General features: G+C 41.4%; 1 protein-coding gene and 1 long non-coding RNA gene across 3 annotated transcripts in view; one reads left to right on the top strand and one right to left on the bottom strand.

The window, feature by feature from the left end:
• Positions 1-1,327: 1,327 nt before the first annotated feature.
• Positions 1,328-15,674, bottom strand: LOC133484352 (uncharacterized). Its single transcript, XR_009790379.1, has 3 exons — positions 15,537-15,674; positions 1,830-1,913; positions 1,328-1,733 (listed from the first exon to the last, which is right to left on the bottom strand). It is a non-coding gene; the product is annotated as an uncharacterized LOC133484352 (long non-coding RNA).
• Positions 15,675-18,484: 2,810 nt separating this feature from the next.
• glra4a (glycine receptor, alpha 4a) overlaps positions 18,485-25,503 on the top strand; it is a 60,188-nt gene continuing 53,169 nt past the window's right edge. Inside the window, exon 1 of one of the 2 annotated variants that reach the window (XM_061788319.1) lies at positions 18,485-18,707. In XM_061788319.1, the coding sequence (XP_061644303.1) occupies positions 18,640-18,707 (68 nt within the window). In that variant the 5' untranslated portion in view covers positions 18,485-18,639. The remainder of the gene's footprint in view (positions 18,708-25,503) is intronic. The other variant, XM_061788320.1, reaches the window with a different exon arrangement.

The raw sequence follows: 25,503 nt of genomic DNA, 5'->3' as shown, positions 1-25,503 counted from the left end.
GGGAAACCAGTGCAGGGGCTTTGAGTTTAGTAGATGATTAGTGTGTGACACTCAGTTTAAAACATTTATGGCATGCAAAATTTGGGCTGATTTCTTAACAGTATTCAAATTTTTTTGAATTCCCGATTTCGTGGATTTTATGAGCTGGAAGCCCAAATTATGTAAAAATAAACAAATAAATACTTGAAATTGTTTAAAATGTGGGCCCTGAATCTATAATCTATGGAAGTTAAACTTTTTGAATGTAATTATGGAAATAAACTTTTCCATGATGTTCTATTTTTTTGGAAAGGGTCTGTATATATGTATATGTATACAGTATGTGAGTATCTTCCAATTTGACTTTTTTTTGTCACTGTACCTGCATGAACTCCTCGCAATGGTGCAGTTTTGATGCAGTGCACTCAGGAAACATGGTGCATTGAAAGCTCTCGATTTTACCACCGATATAGTGTAATTTGCCATAATTTCATTAATTCAATTATTCATAGAAAGCCACAAAGGGGACAGACTGTAATATAGTGAGTGGTGGCTTGTCGCAAGTGCCAATTATTTGCAGTCTAGATGCAAAGGGGTGGACAAAATCTGCTCTGGAGGGAGGTTCAGAGTCTCCAGAGGTCTCCAATAACCCCAGAAAATACCACTAGATTTTTTTGCCAAGTTTTTTTTTTGATAGTCGCAAGTCAAAATCAGAAAAATGTCTTTCTACTTCATTGCTAAATTGGCAACACTGAGTAGCAGCTCGCTTCCTTGCAACACCATCGTCATGGTAACAAAAGCCATACATTGCATTTGCAAGAGACAGAACAGCCTCCCAAAACAACGTGTGACAAGTGGATATTAAGTGTGCTGTAATTCTTCCCCTTTTTGTGTTTTGATCCAATAATGTCAGAGACCTTTTATTTCGACAACTGGGAACTGCTTTAAATTGTGAAAACATTGCACCATGTCTTCTATAAGAATAACAGATGACACGTTTTACATCTTATTCCAATGCACCATTATCTTTTTTTTTTTTTTTTAAATCCTTCTGCATTGTAATGGGAACAGGCTAGACAGCCTACCTGGAAAAAAGACAAGATACCTCAAAGGTTTGTCTTAGTGGCACAATTGGAACAATCTGGTACATCTCATTTTTAGCCACAAAAGGAACACTCCTTGTCTCTCTTCTGTCTCTATATAGCTATCAGAAAATGAAAGGAAAAATGTGGGGGACATTATGTCCAGTTGAAGGATTAGACCAACATCCCTCGTGCATGTAGAAAAGCCCCATTCATTTCTTTTTATTGAATTTCCATTTGTGCTGTTTCGATTTTATTACATTTTACACTGCACTTTGTACTCATTAGGATGCAAAGGGGAGCGTCGGGGGCATCTAAAACAATGGAGTGCTGGGTTTTCAGAGCTCCGCCTCGGTATTGATTGGCAGTCTCATGCTCACATTATCGTAATATTGTGACGCCTACTCCATCAAAGAAGACAAGGTAGACATCCAACATAACTAATATGGTAGCTCATAGACCGCATGCCTATAATGCACTCTGCATTACACAAACAGCAGCAGGCTTTGTAGAGGATATGTTATAATCTTTCTTTGGGCGGCACGGTGGACGACTGTTTAGCACATCTGCCTCACAATTCTGAGGACCGGGGTTCAAATCCAGCCCCGGCTGTGTGGCGTTTGCATGTTCATCCCGTCCCTCCATGGGTTTTCTGCGGGTACTCCGGTTTTCCTCCAACATCCCCAAAACATGCATGGTAGGTTAATTGAAGACTGAATTGCCCGTAGGTGTGAATGTGAGTGGGAATGGTTGTTTGTTTATACTGACCTGAAATTGACTGGCGACCAGTTCAGGGTGTATACCGCCCCTCGCTCAGAGTCAGCTGGGATAGGCTCCAGCATACCCGCAACCCTAGTGAGGATAAGCAATAGGCTGCAGGATGACCAGATCCAAAGAGAAGAAAAACTCTAAAGTCAAGTCTAAAGTCAGAAAAATATCTGTGTATCCCAGCATGTGAGGCCACCGGGTTTCTCTCTCAGGCATGTTTCTCCAGAATCCCCCAAGAGAGCCAGGTAGCCGAGAGAGCCGGAGGGATACAATAAGTCCGAATGTTAAGGAGACCCCACAGGATATAGAGGCAAGCCTTGTGTAATTGCATAAGGCATGCTGATGAGGGTGTGGAGGACTTTTTGGGTTCCGTCAAACTGATGTGGACATAAAAAGGTCTTCGAAGCGAAAGCAGAAAATAGTGTTAGGTATTTTTATACTCCTGATTGCAAAGATGAAAGTTTTTATTTGGGAACGTACACATTTGATAACATGTGACAGCAACACAGGTCCCAGAGGATAGCTGCCATTTTGGTGGTATAAAAAACACAAAGACCTGTTTTAGAGGCAGCAAAAGCATTGATGCAATACTTCAAGGCACAAAGCTGATTGTCAATGGTGGTCTATTTCATAAAAACATTATTTTTGAAGGATTAGGCACAAGAGTGTGTATTAATAATAGAACATACTAAGACAATAAGTTGCTATTGGGCAATTGGTGAAACCGACTGTGTAAGTGTTTGTAAGACATTACAGATAAAGAAAAAAATGAAGTGCCGCCCAGTGAACCCGTTTATCACTGGGGACACTTTCCAGATCCACATGTAATAGGTGAAAACACTTTGGCAGATAACGAAAACAATTTACCAAAAAAAGCATTCAAGGTGTGGTGTTTACTGCCACTCCCAGTTGAAGTTTACAGTCAAATTAAAGATAACTCCATGTGTATTTAAAACAACCACAGCTTTGCCTCAAGTCTGCTTACCTTAATGGTGACAAACAAGGCAAGGCTGCTTTTTAGAAGGGCTAATGAATCATCTGTGTGGCGGTGATAAATGCTTTAAGCCACAGATATTTGAACACAAACGGTGCAGCAACACATAGACAGACATAACAATACTCACAGGTATGTATTCTTTATCATTGGCAAAAAAAAAAAAAAAAAAATACTATTACTGCAGCTTACTGAGTCACAGTTGCAAAACCTCATTTGTGGCTGCATAACTAGTATACTGGCCTTTGTTGGCTGAGTCGCAGACACCAGAAGGAGCAGCAATGAATTTGTGATGCACAAACAGTAATTCTTTACATTCTATTTTATTTCTATACGGTTTTATAAAGTATATTATGGAGTGCTATTTTCCTTGTTAAAAACATTTTTGGGTGGGTTTTTGGGGAACAACGGAAAAGATAATTTGAGATACGAGTGTTTTGATTTACTGTATGTATGTGGTCACAGAATGAATTAAACTCATATCGCAATGATTCACTGTACCTTAATGGTTGTGTTACAAAAGGTTCATTATAACATCACCCGAGCTAATCCTAGCCTTTGAGCACGTCTATATACGCTTTGACAAAACAAAGCCACGACATGTTGATGAGTTACTCTAATTAAATTCAGCAGTGTATGAAGACAAGAGAAGAGCTGCAGTTAGTGCTCATGGTAAAACCCTCACTCCTGTAATAACGCAACCTCCCCATCAGACCAATTACCATCCACACCCCTCCAGCTCTGGAGCTCATTGTGAGAAGCGGCTTGTATTGTGTATCTAATACGAACGGCTAATGTACTAATCTAACATTCGCTCTAAATACTCAAAATCTTAGATTGCTTTCATGCAACATTTTTGCAACATTAAATTGGACGATATTCTTTTCCACGATCTTTAGTAACAAAAACGTTTTGAACCTTGCGAATGTATTCCTCTATCCACTAGTAGATTGCAGTTCTTTAGGCTTCATTTTCCCCACCTAACAGCTACAAATAGCTCTTTGATACAGTCTATTACTGGAACTCTTCAAACTGAGACTGGGACATTGATAGGTATGTAAAAACACCTTAAAATGTCAAATCCTTCTTGCAAATGCATAAAAAAAACAACCTCCATAGGAGAGAAGAAAGGTTAAGATACACTTACGTGAGGTTTCATCACATGGCAGGACTTAAGTTTTCTGTTTTTTTACAGCTGACAGTTGAGAAAAGCAGCAACGTTAGCTCAGAGACACACAGATCCCAGTTGCATCAATAGCAATTGTGTGCAAAACAAACAAACGAGTTAAGATTCAAGCATCTAAGCCTCACAGGGACCAATCAACTCCATGTAAATTGGCAGGTTTTTTCCCCCAGCCGTTTTCAGCCCGAAGCCCATTTGTAATGCCACCTTGACTTGTGACAAAATTTGCTCTACAAATCAGATTAAGAAACATTTGGGAACTTTTAAGAATTAAACATTGAAGATGGTATGGGATTTTTCAATGCTAGAAGGTATCAACACCATTACCTCAAATTACAATATCAATGAAAAAGCACCAGTCCAGTCACATTTTCCAAGTGGAACACAATCCCTTCTGTGACTGTCGTTGACTTCGAAGTTCAAATTCCAAAATGAATTTCCCATAGGAAATAATGCAAGATGAATTAATTTGTCACCATAAAACCTTTAACAGTACAGGAAATGTTTCAAGTAACAATTTAACATTGTTACCTGTCATACAAATAAAGACAACCGCTCTGTAATAAAACATTAAAAATTATACAAGGTAAATGTGTTTGAATATACAATGTTTAACTCTTTTTGTGTCAGTTTTACAGCAAATTTCAACTAAGAGTGACCAAAAAAAAAAATGGCTTAAGGCAAGCATGCTTTGACTCTTATTTTGAGAACTGTGCGAGTGAGTCTTCTTTTCATTTCTTTAAAGTGATTCTGTAAGATAGTGTCCAATTACTTGACAGCGAGTGAGAAATGGGGAAGAAATACTAATGTTTTAACAATTATAAGTACATTAAAATAACTAAATAAATTTAAGTGTTGGGGAGGAGAAACAAAATGTAAAAATTGTTTCTTTTATAAAAGGTCTATCGCATGTAGTGTTTGGAACATATTCCATGCAATAAACAATGGTTCTCTAGACTTTACACCGATTTTATCGGCCTGATCGGTATCGGCCGATAATTTATGCTGATCGGCTTTGTTATAATTTCCCTACTTACTCCGAAAAGACATTTTCTCCGCTTCGCCATTGTGCACAGTATATTTGAATCCAAAAGCTAGTTTATTTTTAGCCTTGTTGCGTGTCTTTTGACGTAGTACTGTAAATATCTGACGCCAAGGAAGATATTTTACAATTGAAAAATCTCACGGCACACCAACAAAAATGTCACAAAAAGTGGATACATTAATTGCTGTATGTACTTCCTGCCATCTAATAGAAGACCCTTTATTTGTTCTGTCTGTCACTATGCCTCACTGGCATAAATAGATGAACTAAGATACATTATTTATTGTAAATATAATTTATTGAGCAATTAAGTACACAAGTATATACAGTAAATGAACAGGTAATTTAAATAGACACATTGTGCCATCTTGCGATCGGATCGGTGATCGGTTATCGTTTTTTTTAAACTCGCTGATCGGTGATCGGCCCCAAAAATCCTGATTGTGTAAAGCCTAAATATATAAATATATCCATCCATCCATTATCTGAGCCGCTTATCCTCACAAGGGTCGCGGGAGCGCTGGAGGCTATCCCAGCTATTAACGGGCAGGAGGCGGGTTACACCTGGTGAACTGGTTGCAGGGCTATCGCAGGGCACATATAAACAAACAACCATTCGCACTCACATTCACACCAATGGGGATTTTAGAGTTGTCAATTAACCTACCATGCATGTTTTGGGGATGTGGGAGGAAACCGGAGTGCCCGGAGAAAACCCACGCAGACACGGGGAGAACATGCAAACTCCACACAGGCAGGGCCGGGGATTGAATCCCGGTCTTCAGAACTGTGAGGCAGACGCTCTAACCAGTCGTTCACCATGCCGCCATATATATATATATATATATATATATATATATATATATATATATATATATATATATATATATATATATATATATATTAATTGGAGACTCTAAATTGCCCGTAGGCATGACTGTGAGTGCGAATGGTTGTTTGTTTCGATGTGCCCTGCGATTGGCTGGCAACCAGTTCAGGGTGTACCCCGCCTCCTGCCCGATGATAGCTGGGATAGGCTCCAGCACGCCCGCGACCCTAGTGAGGAGAAGCGGCTCAGAAAATGGATGGATATATATATATATATATATATATATATATATATATATATATAGACACACACACACACACACACACACACACGCACGCACAGTATGTTAGGTACAGTATGTGGTTGGAAGACAGTTTGTAAAAAGCACATTCATTGTCTTTCAAGTTTGTATCAGTCACTAGAAACAAACATGGCAAACACAGGGGATTCACCAAAAAGTAAAAAAGTAGCAGAAACTGCCTTTTGTTGTGAATCATGTGTCAGGGTCAAAGCATACAGTGCTGTTAAAGAGTATTGGCCTTCTTAATTTTTTATTTTTTGGGATAGTTTCCCTTCTTAAATGTTTAAGATCAAACAAATATTAAATATCAGAAAAAGATAAAGCAAGTAAACTGTCAGCAATGGCCTTAGACCAGTGAATGGATCGCCATGCAGACATTTTAAACAGTTTGCACCAGTTTTATTCAACCCCAAACATCCATCCATCCATTTTCTACCGCCGAGCCGAGGTCGGGTCACGGGGGCAGTGGCTTTATCAGGGAAGCCCAGACTTCCCTCTTCCCAGCCACCTCCTCCAACTCCTCCGAGTGGATCTCGAGGCGCTCCCAGACAAGCCGAGAGACATAGGGACATAGAAATAGACATAGGGATAGGCATCAGCACTCCCGCAACCCTAGTGAGCATAAGCGATATGGAAAATAGATGGATGGATTTTTCATGTTGTAATGTTGGATCAAGAAAAAATTCTAGTTGTGAGTGTACCTTTCACTGACAGTGGCAAAAAAAAACTAATTTGGATTCTAATTCTGATTGAGAAAACATGTAGCAGCGGTGAATCTTCCAAGGATTGGCCGGCCTACAAAGATTACCCAAGAGCACAGTGACAACTCATCCAGAAAGGAAAAGGAACCCAGGACAACATATACAGAACTGCAGGCCTCCCTTGTCTCAGTTACGGTCAGTGTTCTTGACTCAACAATAAGGAAAAGACTGGACAAAAATGGCATCAATGGCAGCATTCCAAGGCGTAAACCACTGCTGACCAAAAAGAACATATAGGCTCGTCTTACTTTTGCAAAAATAAAAAAACACAACAACAACATCTGAATGACTCTCAAGAATTTTGGGAGAATATTCTATTGACTGATAAGATGAAAGTTTAACTTTTTGGAAGGTACTTTGGATGGCATTTCAGAAGAAGAACATCATAACAACAGTCAAACATGGTGGTGGCAGTGTGATGGTTTGGAGCTGATGGGCTGCTGGCGCCTTCAGGACCTGGACAACTTGCTGCGATTGATGGAACCATGAATTCTTCTCTCTACCAAAAAATCCTGAAGAAGAATGTTTGGCCATCAGTTTGTGACCTCAAGCTGAAGCACACTTGGGTTCTGCAGCAGGACAACGATCCAAACACACCAGCAAGTCAACTTCTGAATGGCTTTAAAAAAGAAAAAAAAAAAAAAAAAAAAAAGAATATGAAGGTTTTTGAGTGGCCTAGTCAAAGTCTGGACTTGAATCTGATTGAAATGCAGTGGGATGACCTTATAAAGGCCCTTCATGCTCGAAAACCCTCCATTGTTGCTGAATTATAACAATTCTGTAAGGAAGAGTGGGCCGCAATCTTTGCATTTGAAAGACTCATTGCCAGTTATAGAAAATGCTTGATTGATTTCAGTTGGGCTGGACGGTGGCCGACTGGTTAGAGCGTCTGCCTCACAGTTGTGTGGACCGGGGCAATTACCTTTTCACTCAGGGTCAGGTAATTTTAAAAAGGTTTTTTTTTTCCTTAATAAATAAAATCACCATTTAAAAGCTGCATTTCAAGTTTACTTGGGAGGTTATCTTTGTCTGATGTTTCCATTTGTTTGATGATATTAAACATTAAAGTAGAGAAACAAAGCAAAAAAAATCATAAGAATTTGAGGAAACAATACTTTTTCACAGCACTGTACATGATTAATCTTAAGCCTAATTAATTCAAAAGGGCACTCCGAGACAAAACTACAATCAGCAAGATTTCTTAAATATTATCTGCTTCTGGTAGCCAATTAAAATGTGACGCTTTGGTACGGATTGTTCTATTCCATGCATTTCCATCACATACCCGGCATAGAAAAACAAAGCCAGGGGGCACGTTATTGTTGTTTGTAGTAGTGTGTGTGTCGGGCATTTGTGTGGAAAATAGGACAAGCATTGAAAACAACAGACATACTGTATAAGCACACAGACTGCATGTACTGCAAAGTACTTTAGCATTTGAATTTGTAAGGAGATTAAAATGCTTCCACAGCCAATTTAACACAGTGGGAAGGTGGTGCGGCGCTCCTTATTGCCATAAAGAAGTACATTCAAGTCAACACAGCTGTGGTTGTATTTCACCATCAGAACCCCTGCATACTCCTGTGACCTGGGCCTTGTAAAAAAGGCGTTACAATTTAAAAAATGGAAATTTAAGTGAACAGGCTGCTACATCTGATCAAATAATAACATCTTTAGGCACATTGAATCAGCATTTGTCTCAATATCCAAGGAAACAAACAAAATAAACATGACATAAAATTGTTTTCATTGGTTGTTTAGCAACATAATTTTAACAGTACATGCATGGAATCATGTTAAAGGTCAAAATCGTCATGAAGTGGACTTACAGGTTGGACAGCAACCTTAAAATGAGACTTGAAAAATGCCTCTGCACTTTCTATCGGTGCTCATTATTTCCATTTCCATTATTTGCTGTGAGGGAAGGTACCGGTATTTTGAAGGGCAGTACAGCGGTATAGTGGTTAGCATGTGTGCCTCACATTTCCAATTTACGGGGGTTAGAATCTGAGATCTGCTCTTCCTGTGTGAGGTTTGCATGCACTCTCTGTGGTTCCGCAGGTTTTCTCTGGGTACTGCGGCTTCCCCCCCACATTCCAAAAACATGCGTGTCAGGTTCATTGAAGAAGTACATGAGGTCAAGTGCTTTAGAAAATGGATGGGTGGAAAATTGTTTTCAAATCTGAACAAAATGGAGGTTGATCAGCGTCCCAATGTCGGACCTTTAAGAAGGACTTTCAGTGGGTTCAGTTACATTGCAAGATTCCTCTCTTCAACCTTTAATGTTTCAATGTGTTTAATGTATCGATGTGTGGGCTGCCTTTGTGACCGCTCCATTTCGAAGAGAGTTTGAAATACCTCACATGCGAAGTTAAGTGTGAGCATGTAGCACAGTTGCTTGGAGAGGTCAGGACATTTGACAGGAGTTACCCATACCATCAAAGGACAAACGTACAGAGAGGGAAAGTGAGTACAGGAGATGTATTTTTAGTCTGCTGGATGGAGCCACTCGTGTTGTAGTGTTGTTTTCCACTGCGTTACATTGACGATAAAGGCCAATAATACAATACATTTAAGTTTCTTGTGCTTAATGATTTATGGTCATATTTTTATGTGAAATCCATATGTGCATTGTTCTTTCCTTCGGGGCAATTACTAATTTAAGGTTTCCCAAACTTCAGCTTGGGATCCATCTTGGAAGAGGCTTTTAATAGGTCATCAATTCTCAAGGTAAAATTATTTGTTAATTAGTATTTGTTTTTAAGTCCCGGTGAGGAAATAATCGAGATTTTTTTGATGTTATCCATGAATATGACCAGAAATTGAATTTTACAAGGACATATGAAATGGTCTGACTGTTTAGTACAATAGGAAGAATACAATTAGTTAAGAACAGATGGATGGATGGATTTCATAATGTTATTCATTTTACTATATATACTACTGGTTGACTGCATTTCGCTGCAAACACCTTCCTACTCCTTCTCTATTAGTCAGCCATCTTCAAAGGGTGAGTCATTTTACTTTATTTTAGTTTAAGTTTGCTTTCTTTTGGAGTGATTAACTTGTCATTGACAGTTAAGAATATTAAAATGCCCATGACCCTACTGAGGATAAGTAGTACGGGAAATGGATGAATATTAAAATGTTACTTACAAATTGCCTTTAAAGTTAATAAAGGTTTTATCATGATGACAGTTTGAGTATCATTTCCTACGAGAAAGCTAATTTTGGAATTACAACAATTTGGAAGTCAACCAGCATCACAGAACTTTTGAGGTTCAACTGTCCAGCATGACTAAAAGGCACTTTAATTGATTTAGCTTAAGTAAATCACAGGGATGAAGTTTAAAGCAGTTGAAAAAAAATCAAAAGAGAGGCATCACTAAGCAAAGCAACAAAACAAAAAAGCTAAAAGACCAACAGAACCAGACAGATGTAATGACGACAGCAAGCAGTTATTGTCATTCCCCTGGCTCTTTGCAAGTCTGGCAGCAGTGACGTACGTGCTCGGGATTCACAAGAGAATTTTCCGCTCGTGAATAACATGCCGAGCCAATATTGTGCTCGTGTGACGTTGTAATCTTCCAATGATTTGGCCGACTGACTCATCACTTGTGCTTTACACCAATGCACGTCGCTCCCTGTCAAAACCTTTTCTTGTGGATGGCCGGCATTCCTGGCAGCCTGGCTGGCCATACAAATTGAATGGATGTGTAATGCATGGAGACGGATGGCTGGCTCTGTTGTGACTTTCTTTCTCTTTCATTTTATGCAAGTGGCTGCTACCTGGGGATTTGTATCCATAGATACAGTATCAATGCAGCTCTCTCTCTCTCTGACCCTCCAAATTACCATAACTGTCACAGTTATACACTTTTGAAATACAGTATTTCAACTTCAAACAAAATGGTGGTTTTAATAAAAGCGTACAATATTTAAAGCTCGTGACCTTGAAACAGGAAAGATACTGTGGAATCTCACAATCCGTTCAGTGATGCCAGTTTCCCTCCAAGTTCTAATTTCAAAACCATCTTTACCTTGGAAAACAATGTAAGTTGAACGAATTCATTCCAGGCTCAAACTTTCACTCTCAGTGCAACCTGTTGAATGGGCTGGCAAATCCGTCTTTGGTCACACAAAATTGGAGAAATGGTGTTTGAATCGGCATCAAGACTTCAGTATTCTGTAGCTGCGGTTTAAATTAAGCGACCATCAGTAGCTAACCTATTTTTCCAATTTTACTTTAAAAAATGCAGTACACAGTACTTTTTGAAATACCCCCCAAAATCACAGGACAGGTCCCAGATCAGATTGTTTTCAACCTTAGAAACTTCACTAATATGTCATGAATGGGGGACATGGTGACAAAAGTATATCAAGTAGGCTCTGTATGTATCCACTGTATGTGGATTAAGGGGCAAGAGTGGAAAGTTACTGGAATCATATCAAAAGAACCCACACAGCAAAATCCCACCTCATCTCAATATAATTTTACTTTAAACATTTCAAGGATAATCTGTCAAAGTGATAAACAACACGGGCTGGTGCACAAAACTTTTTGTATCCCAGCAGAGACTGCGAGTGAGAGTAAGGATGAGGATGCTGGAGCCACAGGTCAAACCCTCAGGGTGGTAATTGGGACAGTGTGGCCATTTTTTCTGGATCTAAAGAGGTGGAAAGTCTCTAAGAGACAGCTAAGCTGCTCAAAGAAGAGGGAACAAACTTTGACAATATTTACTCGACAGGAGGACAACAAGTAATTCGTACTTAAGTTTAAACCTACAAAGTCAAATGCCTTAAACTAAGCTTGTAAACATTTCCGTAAAAGTACGCCTCCAATTTTGGACGGATGGAAGGACATGAATTACAGACTTTTTTTCACAAACAAAATCTTTTACAACCCTTTGCAATAATTTACAGTATAACCTATAACGTAAATACTTTTTGTTTTGTGATTGATGTAGGACAATAAGCCACTATCGAAAAAAAAAATGGACAAAATTGGTCATTTGGGCAGTCATTCAATACCTTCACATCAAGGGCTTAACTGCAAAGGAAATTCATGAGGACATGGTGGCTACTCTCCAAGACAATGCTTCTTCATACAGCATTGTTAAAAAATGGGCAGCTGTTTTTAAATGGGGCAAGGACAGCCTAGAAGATGCCTTCCTCGTCAAGGAAGGCCTGCCACTGTCAGCACAAGAAATTATTGACAAAATCTATGGCATGGCTGCTCACAGATCACCGTTAGACTGAATGTTATATCACGACAGAGTTTGGCATCTCCCAGGAACTTGTTCATGGAATTATCCACAGCCATCTTTAAATGACGAATGTGTCCGCTGATTGGGTTCCAAGCTGCGATGGGACATGTCATAGAAAACTCTTGTAAAAAATGTTGGGGCGGATCTAGACAGATTTGTCTGCCGATTTGTGACCATGGACGAGGCTTGGCTTCATCACTTCCAGCTCGAGTCGAAAGAACAATCAAAATAATGCAGGGAAGATGATGGCTTCCATTATTGGGGATTCTGAGGGGGTGCTAAAATGGAAAATGTGGTCACTGATGGTGTAGTGGTTCACACGTCTGACTTCCTTGCGGGCAGCGTGGGTTCAGTTACCACACAGTGACGATGCAAATGTGCATTTGATTGGTTGTTAGTCAATATGTGCCTTGTGATTAACTGTTGATAGCTCCAGGGGTAGTCTGTTTTCACCCAAAGTCAGCTAGGATAGACTCCAGCTTCCTGCAACCTTGAAGAGGATAAGCAGCATTGTAAAATGAATAGGAAATTTTATTAGAATTCAACCAAATCAAGGCAACACTGTAGAAGTGACTCATTTACATTATGGCTGCTAGTTATTTACATTTTTTTGTTTTTGTTTTACCATATATAACGATGGTGACACCCACGTAGCCCAGAGTAAGTTGAGTATGTGACCATGAATACAAAGTGTAAGTGTAGCCCCCTTGGTTATATTAAGACAGGGCAGGCGGATCCTTACAATTGTGATCACTACAGCTGGAATCTGACCTTTCCACAGGGGAAGACATTTGGACAGGGTAGGCGTAGTGCCAGTGGCGCAATCATCTGCATGTGAGGAAGCCTATTTTCATGCTAGAATACTGTATTAATATATGGTTTCTCTTTGTTCTCATGGGTTTTCTTCAGGTACTCTGGCTTCCTCCCTCGTTCCCCCCAAAAAGCATGTTAGGTTCAATGTAGGCTCTAAATTGTCCAGAGGTGTGATTGTTTGGTTACAGCAGTGGTGTCAAACGTATGGCCAGTGGGCCAGAACAGGCCCGTCGGGGGTCCAATCCGGCCCATGGGCATTGTTCTGCCCGTCAGGCAAGTTTGAGTTCATTTATACATATAGACTCTTATTTTGAAACGCATGCTTTTATTTTGACACAAGCATCGTAGAACTGAAAATGCTGTAAGTCACGTAACGTGACACACACGAAGCTGAGCGAGAGAAAAAAATTGCCCTGCAGGGCTCGCCTCCAATCCATGTGCAGTAAGAGAGTGAGACTTTGTGTGAAGCAATGCCTGTATACTCCATCCATCCATCCATTTACTTCCGGTTGTCCAAGGTTGGGTCACGTGGGCAGCAGCTTAAGCAGGGAAGCCTAGAATTCCTCTCCCCAGCCACTTCATCCAGCTCTTCTAGGGGGATCCCGATGCATTCCCAGCCCAGCCAGGAGACATCCTGGGTCATCCCCTGGGTCTCTTCCCAGCGGGACATGCCCGGAACACCTCACCAGGGAGGCGTCCAGGTGGCAACCTAAACAGATGCCCAAGCCACTTCATCTGGCTCCTCTCAATGCAGAGGAGCAGCAGCTCGACTCTGAGACCCTCCCAGATGACCAAGCTTCTCACCCTACCTCTAAGGGAGAGCCCGGACACCCTGCGGAGGAAACTAATTTCGGCCGCTTGTATCCATGATATTGTTCATTCGGTCACGACCCACAGCTCGTGAGGGTAGGACTGTACAATGACCGGTAAATTGAGAGCTTTGCCTTTTGGCTCAGCTCCATATTGACCATGACATCACTGCAGATGCTGCACTGATCCGGCTTTCGATCTCCCGCTCCATTCTTCCCACACTCGTGAACAAGATAATTGAACTCCTCCACTTGGGGCAGGATCTCTTCCCCAACCTGGAGAGGGCACTCCACCCTTTTCTGACTGAGGACCATGGTCTCAGATTTGAAGGTGCTGAGTCCCACAGGCCAAAAAGGCCCGATAGGACTCCTTCAGCTCGACGGTGTCCCTTACAGCTGGTGTCCACCAGTGGATTTGGGGATTGCTGCCGCGACAGGCACCGGCCACCTTAGGGCCACAGTTTCGGTCAGCCGCCTCGACAATGGACAATGGTCCACTCTGACTCAGTTTCCCCCGCCTCCCCCGGGGCGTGGACGAAGTTCTGCCAGAGGTGGTAGTTGAAACCTCTTCTGACAGGGGACTCTCCCAGATGTTTCCAGAAGACCCTCACAATACGCTTGGGTCTGCCAGGTTGGACCGGGATCTTCCTCCACCTTTCGAGCCAATTCACCACCAGGTGGTGATTGGTTGACAACTCCACTGCTCTCTTCACCCGAGTGTCCAAGACATGCGGCCGCAAGTCCGATGACACGACCACAAAGTCGATCATCGAACTGCAGCGTAGGGTGTCCTGGTGCCAAGTGCACATATTGAGACCCTTGTATCTGAACATGGTGTTCATTATGGAGAGTTCGTGACGAGTATAGAAGTCCAATAACAGAACACCGCTCAGGTTCTGTTCAGGGTGGCCGTTTTTCACAATTCCGCCCTTCCGGGTCTCACTGTCATTGCCCATGTTGAGTGTTGAAGTCCCCCAGCAGAACAAGGAAGTCTCTCCAGACTCCAAAAACGGTGGGCACTCTGAGCTGCTGTTTGGTGCATAAGCACAAACAACATTCAGGACCCAACCCCCACCCTCTCGTTTAGTAGGTTCAACCCCAACGTACAGGCATCGAGCCGGGGGTCAATGAGTGCGCCCACACCTGCTCGGCGCCTCTCACCGTGGGCAACTCCAGAGTGGAAGAGAGTCCAACCCCTCTCGAAAAGACTGGCACTGGAGCCCAAGCTGTATGTTGAGGTGAGCCTGACTATGTCCAGTTGGAATTTCTCGACCTCACACACCAGCTCAGGCTCTTCCCCTGCCAGAGACGTTCAACGCCCCACAGTCGGCTTCTTTAGCCAGTGATCAGAACGCCTTCGACTGCTGCTAAGCTCATGCAGCACCCGACCCCCTTGGCCCCTCCTCCAGGTGGTGAGCCCATGGAAAGGGCAACCCACGTTGCCTTTTCTGGCTGTGCCCGGCCAGGCTCCATGGGTGCAGGCCACTGTTGTATATATATATTTTTAGATTACAACAAATTTTTTTTAAAGCAGATTTAATGATTATCTTCAATACATACCTGCTCATAATTAACAATCCTTCTTAATTTGATTTAATTTGACTCCATTGAACTCTATTTCAATGTACAGTAAGACACTTCTAAAAATGTGGGACTGATCTTTGGGGTAATCAATTATCATTATTCTGACATGCACTGTACTTACTGTCGATAGAGTGAGACACCGTGATCTTTACAAAAGGCGTTTCCTCAATTCCTTTCTTTCTATCTATGTGTACATACTGTATCATCGAGCAGACACTAATCTCAAGCTAATGTCAGACCTCAACAGCTACAATCCCTGCGAGTCAACTGTGTAGACAAGCAGCTGCAGCCACCGACGTGCCAAGAACACAACACCTCACTTCGTTTTTAATTCCCTCGCTCTGTTTCTGTGTCCCCCGTCTCCACCTTCCTCCACGTCCTCATCCTCACCCGCTTAACTGAGCTCCCCTCTCATATTTCTGCAGGGGTCAGAGAATAGAATCATATCAGGTGGTTAAGGAGAAGCATAATAGCTACAGTATACTGTATGTTAGTTTAGATGTGAGACAACAGCTGTAAATTAACACGGGATCATTTGCATTAATTAATCCAATCCAGTGTATGTTTTATATTTAAAACGGTGGTGACTCAATAGCAATGTAAGTACTGTATGCACATATCAAGATGGGAAAATCATTTGGATGTTTTCAGAACATGAGTGTGTGTCCTTTCTAGGCTTTTTGGGGTAGCATGGCCTTCTTGGTAATAGTCTCAAAATAATAAAGTATGGAACTGACTTATGACAATTCTTTTTTGGGCTTTGATGCGCAATTCGCCCTAAGAGCAAGAACCCCCTCCCCACCCAAACAAATTCATAAAAATACAAATTAAAACAATTTAAAAAATAAAAATAATTCTGCTCATCAATGTGGCTCCGTTGCTAGCTTGCTAAAATTGTATTACATTTGCAAATAATTATTGAGATTCAAAATGTTTTAACACACAGTATTTATAGTAGTAATAGATGACTTTCTATGCACTGTGATTTTATATATTTTATTTATTTACTGTATATGCCATGTGGAAGCAGAGTCTAATAAGAGACTAATAATACAAAATGTGATTACTCTACTACTACTAATTCGTTTTAGGAGTAGTAGTAGTAGGAATGGGCTTTGGGACGCAATTCTGTCTAGGAACAAGTGGCCAAGCAAATGTGTGATGACACCGAAAAAATATACAGGAGAAATAAATATTTTAACATACTGCAGATCTACATTCCTAGCTTGAAATTTAGTTTTTAGCTTGTTTAAATTAAAAACCAAAATAAAAAATCCATCCATCCATTTTCTGTACCGCTTATCCTCACTAGGGTCGCAGGGTATGCTGGCGCCTATCTCAGCTGACTGGGCAACAGGCGGTGTACACCCTGAACTGGGCGCCAGTCAATATTCAGTACATACAGTATATATGCTGTAAATTATACTGTAATAAGGAACATTGAGGCAATTTAATATACCATCACTGTCCAAGAAAAATCATGCATTTCCAATTTTTGAGTTTTCTTTTTATCCTAAACACAAAGATGCTCACAGTTTGAATACGTTGGCACTTTTGTCAATGTGGTCATTTTTAGATAAGTGTGCAGGATTGTTACACATCATTGCTTTCAATGAGGAGCTAGGTGATCTTTGGAGGATATCACTACCTTCATTAAAGAGACACATTCAATTCAATTTTAACACGCCAGCCTTGCTGAAGATGGGAAGAAGAGCACTGACAAATGCTGCGGGCTAAAGGTGAATCCGCAGCGTCTTGCCACGGTGAATAGAAAAAGGTCATGTACTGTATCTGCCATCCTGCGCTCTGTGGAATCATCTGGGGACAGACAGATGACTGAAACGGAAGCAATTTGATGGCCCAACTCTTTGAGTGATGTCCTGCATTGTCCTCATTCACAACACACAAACCCACACACACACACACATACACAAACACAATTCTTTCGTGGCTATTGAAAGTGTGCATAGACTGATCTATAACCTGACCTGTCTGACATGTCTGAAAGCCTCCATTTGTTTATTATCAGATGGAGCTCATGTTCCAGTCCTGATGAGTTTGTGGACTTTTGCAAATTTTTGAATATACTTAATTTTGTTTCCTGTTATGACTTGTTTCCCTTTGTCTCTTGTTCATGTCTTGTGAACTCATTCGGTTATTGTCGCCGACCTTTCTTGGCAGCCCTGTTCCTTCTAACAATCAGCTGACCCCAGGCACTTGTGTCTATTCCAGGTGTGCTTTGTTGTCTCATCAGTTTGTTTGTATTTAGTTCCCTGCTTTCTCTCACTCTGTGTCAGATCATTGTTGATGTCACGTTCCCCAAGTTTTGTTGTGTTTCTTTGTTACATTGAATGTTGTTTTTTTGGCGGGCCTTTTTTTCCTCCTGCCTTTTGAAAATAAATACCTTTTTTAAAAACGGCATACTCATCCATTGGTGTTTTTTGATACGGGCGACGATTTCCGAGGGGCTGCATGCCCCCTACCCAGGTGGCGAAAGTATTTTGAATGTTCAGTTGGGCCCCATTCAAGCCAGCCCCGCTACTGATACTACCTTTAACGTTGGTGATGCAATTTGAATCCAAATGTTCGACTTTGCTCACGCTGATAATTTATTAACACACTTACTTGTTCTACTTAAATGTTATATTTAGTCCTTAGTATTCAGCACTGTCATTCATTTCGTCCTCCCCCCATGTCTGCCATCAGGCTATATCCACACAAGACCGCCCTTAAACAAAAGCTGGTCCTTCGGATTATCAGACCATAACCTTTTTCTGAAGGAAGAAAGAAGAAAAAAGAAAAAAGAAAAAAAATACAGTGATTCACCACCAGCACCAAGCACAAGCACAGCGCACCTCCGAGCCACCGACTGACTGACATCCGACTGCCAACACTACAAGCTCGGCTTGGATGCGACCAGAACCCCAACCCCAACCCCAACCGTCACCCCCCCCCCCCCCCCCCCCCCCACCCCCACCCCCTCTCCCCCCCCCGGAGTGACTGCGTGTGGGAGGAGGAATAATACGAATAAGAAGTTCCCCCCCCCCCCCTTAATGAAAGGCGCACACATTCTCGGACGCGCTGAGACTAGGAAGGTAAAAAGACGATGCCTGGCGAGCCTCGCTCACACTCGCACCGCAGACGCTGGATTTGCTGATTGCCGACATTACTCCACTTAAGTCAAGTTCTCCAGTGTGGCCGTGCAGAGATTTCCGACTCGGAGGATGCTCCCACAGGTCATCCGGATCCTTTACGTCTTGTCGTTCTGCTTTTTCCAGGGAGGCTTTATCAGGTGAGACCGCGATATCTTATGTCATTGCGTGATTGTTTGCTTGTGTCTGTCTGCCATCAACTTTTTATGTTAAAATGTTATACGTCATGATCTACTTTTTAACTTAGTACTACTGCATCCTCTGTCTCAGTGTCAGTGCCTCCAATGGGGACTAATCACTTAAACTCTATACTCGGAGCTTAATAATACATTGTTTATGTAAATTCACTTTAAATGTGTACCATGGGGCAGCACGGTGAAATAGTGGTTAGCGCGTCTGCCTCATATTCAGGAAATCCTGGTTTGAATGTGTCCATTTTTATATATGGAGTTTGCATGTTTGTCACTGTGCTTGCTTGGGTTCTCTCCTCCGTTTTCCTCCCACATTCCAAAACATGCATGTTAGATTCATTGAAGACTCTCAATTGTCCACATGTGAGAATATGTGTGCGTGCGTGCATGGTTGTTTGTCTCTATGTATGTACCCTGCGATTGACTGGCGACCAGTCCTGGGTGGGATAGGCTTGAGCTCCCAAGCGAGACTAATGAGGACAAGTGCTATAGAAAATGGATACCTGTGGAATTCTGGCTTGCGCTTGCATTCCATTGTGAGTAGTCATTACTAATAGCTACAGGTGAACTTCTCGTCACTAAAATGTGCATATTTAACGTGTGGGTCCACTAACATTTGTACAAATAAATGCACATTAGGGGTTGGTATTTTGTGAGAGGAGAAGAGAAGGCATTGCACAGTTTGTTTGCATGAGAGAGAAAGAAAAAAAATCAAACTGATCAGTGATGATGTTTTTAATTTGACAAACAAACAAAACATAACATTTTCCAGTTCACACAACTTAAAACAACAACAACAAAAATTGCTGTGATATGCATTCCAGGCGCCGGCACGGTGGTCGACTGGTTAACACAGTCTGCCTCACAGTTCTGGGGACCGGGGATCAAATCCCATGTGTGGTAGCTTGATTGGAGACTCTAAATTGCCCGTAGGTGTGAATGTGAGTGTGAATGGTTGTTTGTTTCTATGTGCCCTGTGATTGGCTGGCGATCGGTTCAGGGTGTACCCCGTCTCCCGCCCGAAGATAGCTGGGATAGGCTCCAGCACGACCCTAGTGAGGATAAGCGGCTCGGAAAATGGATGAATGGATGGAAATGAATCAATAGTTAATCATCAAGGAAATTTTGTGGAAAGCCCATCCCAACTATGTGTCGAGTGTTTTTATTACACCAGTGTTTATACCGTGTAAGGACATAGATAAGTAATGTGACTTTGATTGGAACTATCTGTTCCAATTTAGAGTATTTTACCCCTTGGAAATAATGGAAATTAGTATTTGCTGATCCAGGTGACTTGGTGAGGACGTGCTGCCTCCATGAGTGAAAAAATGTCTCATCCTTTTACTGTCACAGTTTGTACTGGCTTTTTTTTCGACTCTAGGCTCAACAAGGAGCCACCCCCTCATCCCCAAGTTGTCATAGCAACAAAAGCTTTACTCTGCATTGGCCCAGTATTGATGTGGAGAGGTGAGCAGTGGTTCATATGCATGAGGCAGGACCACCCCCTCAAAACTGGCCGATGTACATGAGCATGCAATGCACCACCCCATGTACAGCCTCCGTTCCTTCTCAACCCCAGTCTCCAAACTTGTATTTGCATTGAAGCACTCTCTCTATTTCATGCCCTGCCAAGCTCTTCAGGTAAGAGCGCAAAAGGAATTAAAAGTCACATAATCCCGCAGAGGAACAGCGGGGTGGAGGCCCAGAGGGTTGAGGAGGGGAAAGGGAGGAGGAGGAGTTGGGCCCACTTAGCCCCGAGAGCGGTCAAGTGACAGCATCTCCTCGGAGAAATTAGATGCTCAACCCGTGTAGGGGCGAGGGCACAATCTGATACAACGGGGTAGAGAAAAATGGGATGCGAGGAGAAAATGCCAGCAAAGAAATTGAGAGGGTGATTCATTTGGCTGGAGGCACTGGGACTGGGAGAATAGGTTCAGAGAGGAAAGAGAAGACGGGTGGGGGAGGAGGGGTGTGTTGGAGATGGGAAGTGTCAAAGATTAGGGGGGAGGGGGGAACAAAAACGATTGTCATATAGCCTGATTGATAAGCTGTGGATTGGATGGTCACTGACAAGAGGAAATGAGAATGTGGAATGAAGAGTGTGATATGAAGTTACTATCGCTAACTCAGGCTGTGCGTGCGTGTAGGTGTGAGTGTGTGTGCAGTATATGTGTGTTAGAAAGAAAGAAAAGAAAAAAAAAGCCAAAGAAAAAAGTAATATTTATAAGCTTTAGTTGGTGCTTTGAAATCCAGGTTTGTTTGTGTGACTTTTTAGGCACCACCGCCCGCCCCCAAACTTTTGGGATTGAAATTGACTATCTGGATGTTCCACTGTAATAACACTAACAACATAAGTCTGGATGGCCATGCTCTCCTATGTACACTCTGCACCCTGTGGTCATGTGATATGTATCAGACCCCATGACAAAGTAAGAGTGGTGAAGTGAACGGCGTTGACGTAAAGGTCAAAGGAGGAGCAAGGTTATTTCTGTCTGCAGTCAGTGATGTAGAATAACATCGGGAAATAAGTCCTATTATCCTGCCATTTTGCTGTCAATTGATTTATTGGACGTGTGTTACTTATTTAGGTTAATAAAATGTCAAAGCATACTGCAAAGTCTATTTAATTGTTTCATTGCTTGGTTGAAAAGGAGTTGAATTGTCCTGCCATTTGGCTCACAGGAAATAATCAAGCCTGGAGACGTTTCATCATTTGAGCTTTTGCATGACTGCCTCCACTCTTTTGTTTTTTCTCACATTTTGTCAGATCCTCGCAGACACTGCTGCAATTAAGATGACATATGCCACACTGTAGTTGTCCTAACTTCTGTTGTTACAGGAAAGAACTGAAATGTAACATAGTATAAAAGGAGAAGGATGAATCACCTGCACATTAAAGAAAGTTAATTTATTCTAAAAACATGCATGTTTGATATTTTTCTAAATTGTCCATTGGTCCAAATGTGAGTGTGAATGGTTGTTTGTCTAAAAAATGTGCCCTGCAATAGGCTAGCGACCAGTCCAGGGTGTACTTTGGCTCTTGCCCAAAGTCAGCTGTGTTTGTGTCAACATCCCTTTTTTTTAACCTGTCCTGTCCTGTTTAGTTTTTTTTTTATAATTTGTCCTGTTCAGCAGCTTGGGCATGCAAAATGTTGAAATGTTGTGAATGTGAGGAGATGAATTTTCTTTGCAAGACATCTTAGTAAAACTACTAAAAGAACATACAGTGAAAGAAATATTTATTTTAAAAAATGGAAATGCTCTAAAATGCTAAATCAAAGCATGAGGAAAAAAGAATAGTTTTTAAACTGGACTTAAAAACATTGACACTTGGTGCTGACTTCACTTCTGTTGGCAACAGTATTCCATTTGTGTGCCGCAAAACTTCACCATGTTTGCTTTCGACTCTGTGCTGCACTATCAGACCTGAGTGTGTAGAGCTTGAGAGCCCTACTACATTAGAATTTATTTCATGCATTCAGGACCTAAACCATTTAGTGATTTATAGGCCAGCATCAGAACTTTAAAATGTATTCCATAGTTGACTGAGAGCTAGTGTAGAGACTTTAGAACTGGAGTAATATGCTCTGATCTCTTTGTTCCAGTCAGAACCAGAGCTGCAGCATTCTGAGTGAGCTAGAGCGGTTTAATGCTCTTTTGGGAGAGACCAGTCAGAAGACGATTACAATAGTCAAGTCTACTGGAGATAAAAGCATGGATGAGCTTCTCCTGGTCTGCTTGGGACATGAAAGCCTTCAGTATGGATATCTTCGATAGCTGGTAGAAAGCTGTTTTAGTGATTGATTTGATATGACGGCTGTAAGTCAGATCGGAATCTATCAGCAGACTAAGGTTTTGGACTTGGTCTATGGTTTTTAAAGAGAGTGACTCCAGGTATTTAGTAACAGCAATCCTCTTTTCTTTACTACCAAAAACAATTACCTCGGTTTTGTTGTTGTTTAACTGAAGGACATGTTGGTTCGTCCAGTTATTTGTTTTAGACAGTGTCACAATATCTCAATTTGAACTGTAGCCATCTGGGGACACTGCTAGATATACTGTAACTGTCATCTGCACAGCTGTGATAGTTACCATTAAAGAATTAGAGCCAGGGTAGAATATACAGGCTGAACAAAATATGTCCAACAACTGACCTTTGAGGGACCCCATTTGTCATTGCCTTTCGATCGGAAAGTCCAGAAACCTGATTGAAATTTGTCAAAAAGTCAATTTAATTTCAAGAACTTGCTGCTTGCACTTTCTCAACCATCTTGGCCATGAAGGGGAGGTTTGACATGTCTATAGTTTGCTAACATCGAAGCATCTAGCGCTCTCTTTTTTAGAAGTGACTTAATGGCAGGTTTCGGAAAATTGCCTGACTAAAGTGAGCAATTGAATATTTGCTGCAAATCAGCGAGCACAGACTTTGCAATAGTTTTGAAAAAGTCAGATGGTATTGAGTCAAGACAGCTGCTGAACCGTTTTCTCTATTTTATTTTGGTCAACTGCATCAAATTCAGGCACAGGAATAGAGCATATTCCTGGGTGGTTTTAGATTATTTGACCTGACGCATTGTATTTTTCCACTGAAATAGCAAGCAAATTCATTCTAAAAGGCAGCTTTGCATGGTAGCTGCTAGTTAGTTGACTGGTTAGCTGCCGTACCCTTGTCACTTGTAGTGTTAAAAATGAGTGTTATGTATAAACATTTTGTATTGAATTTGATTTCATTTTATACTTGTATTTGAGTGTTTAGAACACATTAATATTTGTTTCCTGATATTAAAATGCTACTTAAAGCATTGCTGTACAGTTTATAAAGGTTCTATGGAGGCTAGTTTGCTCTGGATCAAATTATTCCAGCTATAAACACAACAGGAATGTACCACCACGGTGGACTAGTAGTTAGCACATATGTGTCACAGTCCTGAGGTTTGAGGATTGAACCACAGCTCAAGCCGTCCTGTGCGAGGTTTCTCTGGTACTTTTATTTATTTATTTATTTATTAAAGACTGAATTGTCCATAGGTGTGAGTGTGAATGGTTGTGTCCAGATGTGCCTTGTGACTGGCTGGCGACCAGTCAAGGGTTTACCCTGCCTCTCACCCAGAGTCAGCTGGTAGGCTCCAGCTCAGGACAAGCACAAAAAAAAGTGGAAGGACAACAGAATGGACTACGATCCCACTACATAACATTTAACTTTCTGTTCTATATAGTCCATTGATGTTATATGGTTAAAAAAAAACAGCCTTTAGACCTAAAATATTCAAATGAGTCTTTTCGTTTTTAATGAATGCCACATTGCCTTTGGAAGGCAAAATGTACCATCCTTGTGAGAGAAATGGTCGTCTTTTCCCCCCGCCCGCTCCCATATGCACTAAACCATGGGCTTCTGACGTGCTTCTGCCACCGGCTGGAATGAAAAGCCAACCCCATGCATAATAAATGCACGGAGAAGTGTATAATGTGTACATCAGCTTAAAGAGTAAACATTTCACCTGCAATAGCTGGATAATGCTAAAAGTGTAAGGGCTCAATGATACGACACATTGACGCCCCGAAACTGGACTTATCCCATCTACAGAAAATATTCATTATATGCAAACTTTATTCCAACAGCAACCCAAAACAGTTGAGTAATTTTTCCTTAAGTTGTCCAATTGTTCCTTCTTAAATGGTTAAAATAATCAGCTTCCTGTTTGCTTTTCTGGCTTATTTTTATGACACTTTCATTGATTGTGTTTCCCACGCCCAAGGTGACTTTGTGTTGACATGCTTGATACAATAAAACACCCAGGCTTTGGAGCACCAATGCGATGCGAACCCCGGCACAGAAGACACATTATGGTAATGCACTGCAATTTCCACATCTCTCTCAGGTCAAAATGTCCACTTATCAGACGACAGCCGCACTTTGGTTCCAAAAGGGCTGTTTTGTTTTTTTTTTTTGCACTTGCTGCAATTAGGACAATGAAGAGGGAACACATCATGAAGCCCTCCATCATTTCATTATGTCTGACCAAGCAGTTGTGGCCAATTAAACCTACAGTGAGAGGAACATCTGGCCCCTGTAAAACAGAACTGTTAATGTATGGTGAAAAAAACTGAAAAGCTATGCACTCATGCAATACCTTTTCCACCATACATTATTTTCAAAGAGGCCAAGACTGAGCTAGTCCCTTACAAACATTTGGAGTGTGTCCCTTTCTGTGGCTTTACCACAGTAAATAGTAACATGAATCAAACCTAAAAAAAAAATAATAATGTTTAATGAATGAATTTTTTCCCCCAATACCAAAATCCAGTTGACTTTAAGAAGAAGAAGAAGAAGAAGAAGAATCATCTTTTATTGTCATGAACATGCATGCATGCACACGAAATTTGTTCTCTGCATTTAACCCATCACAGTGAACACATCCATCCATTTTTGTTTCATTGGGCTCGTTGGAGCCCATCCTAGCTGACTTTGGGCGAGAGGTGGGAAACACCCTGGACTGGTCGCCAGTCAATAACAAGGCACATATAGACAAACACCCATGCGTCAATCCATCCATTTTCTTTTGGGTTAGTTGTCATCCTGAAGAAGTAATCAGACACTGATTGGTCATTATTCTTTTTCCCTTGTTTTAATTGACATTATAAGTTTAAGTATTTAATATAGTTTTGAGTAGGGATGAGCATTCGACTACATTCCCTTGATAGATGAATTGGGAAAATTAAGTCATTCACTGCCAGACGTTTTCAA

The sequence above is a fragment of the Phyllopteryx taeniolatus genome, chromosome 10 (genome assembly GCF_024500385.1).
Source record: "Phyllopteryx taeniolatus isolate TA_2022b chromosome 10, UOR_Ptae_1.2, whole genome shotgun sequence".
NCBI lineage: Eukaryota > Metazoa > Chordata > Actinopteri > Syngnathiformes > Syngnathidae > Phyllopteryx > Phyllopteryx taeniolatus.
This window is presented reverse-complemented; position numbering and strand designations above follow the sequence as displayed.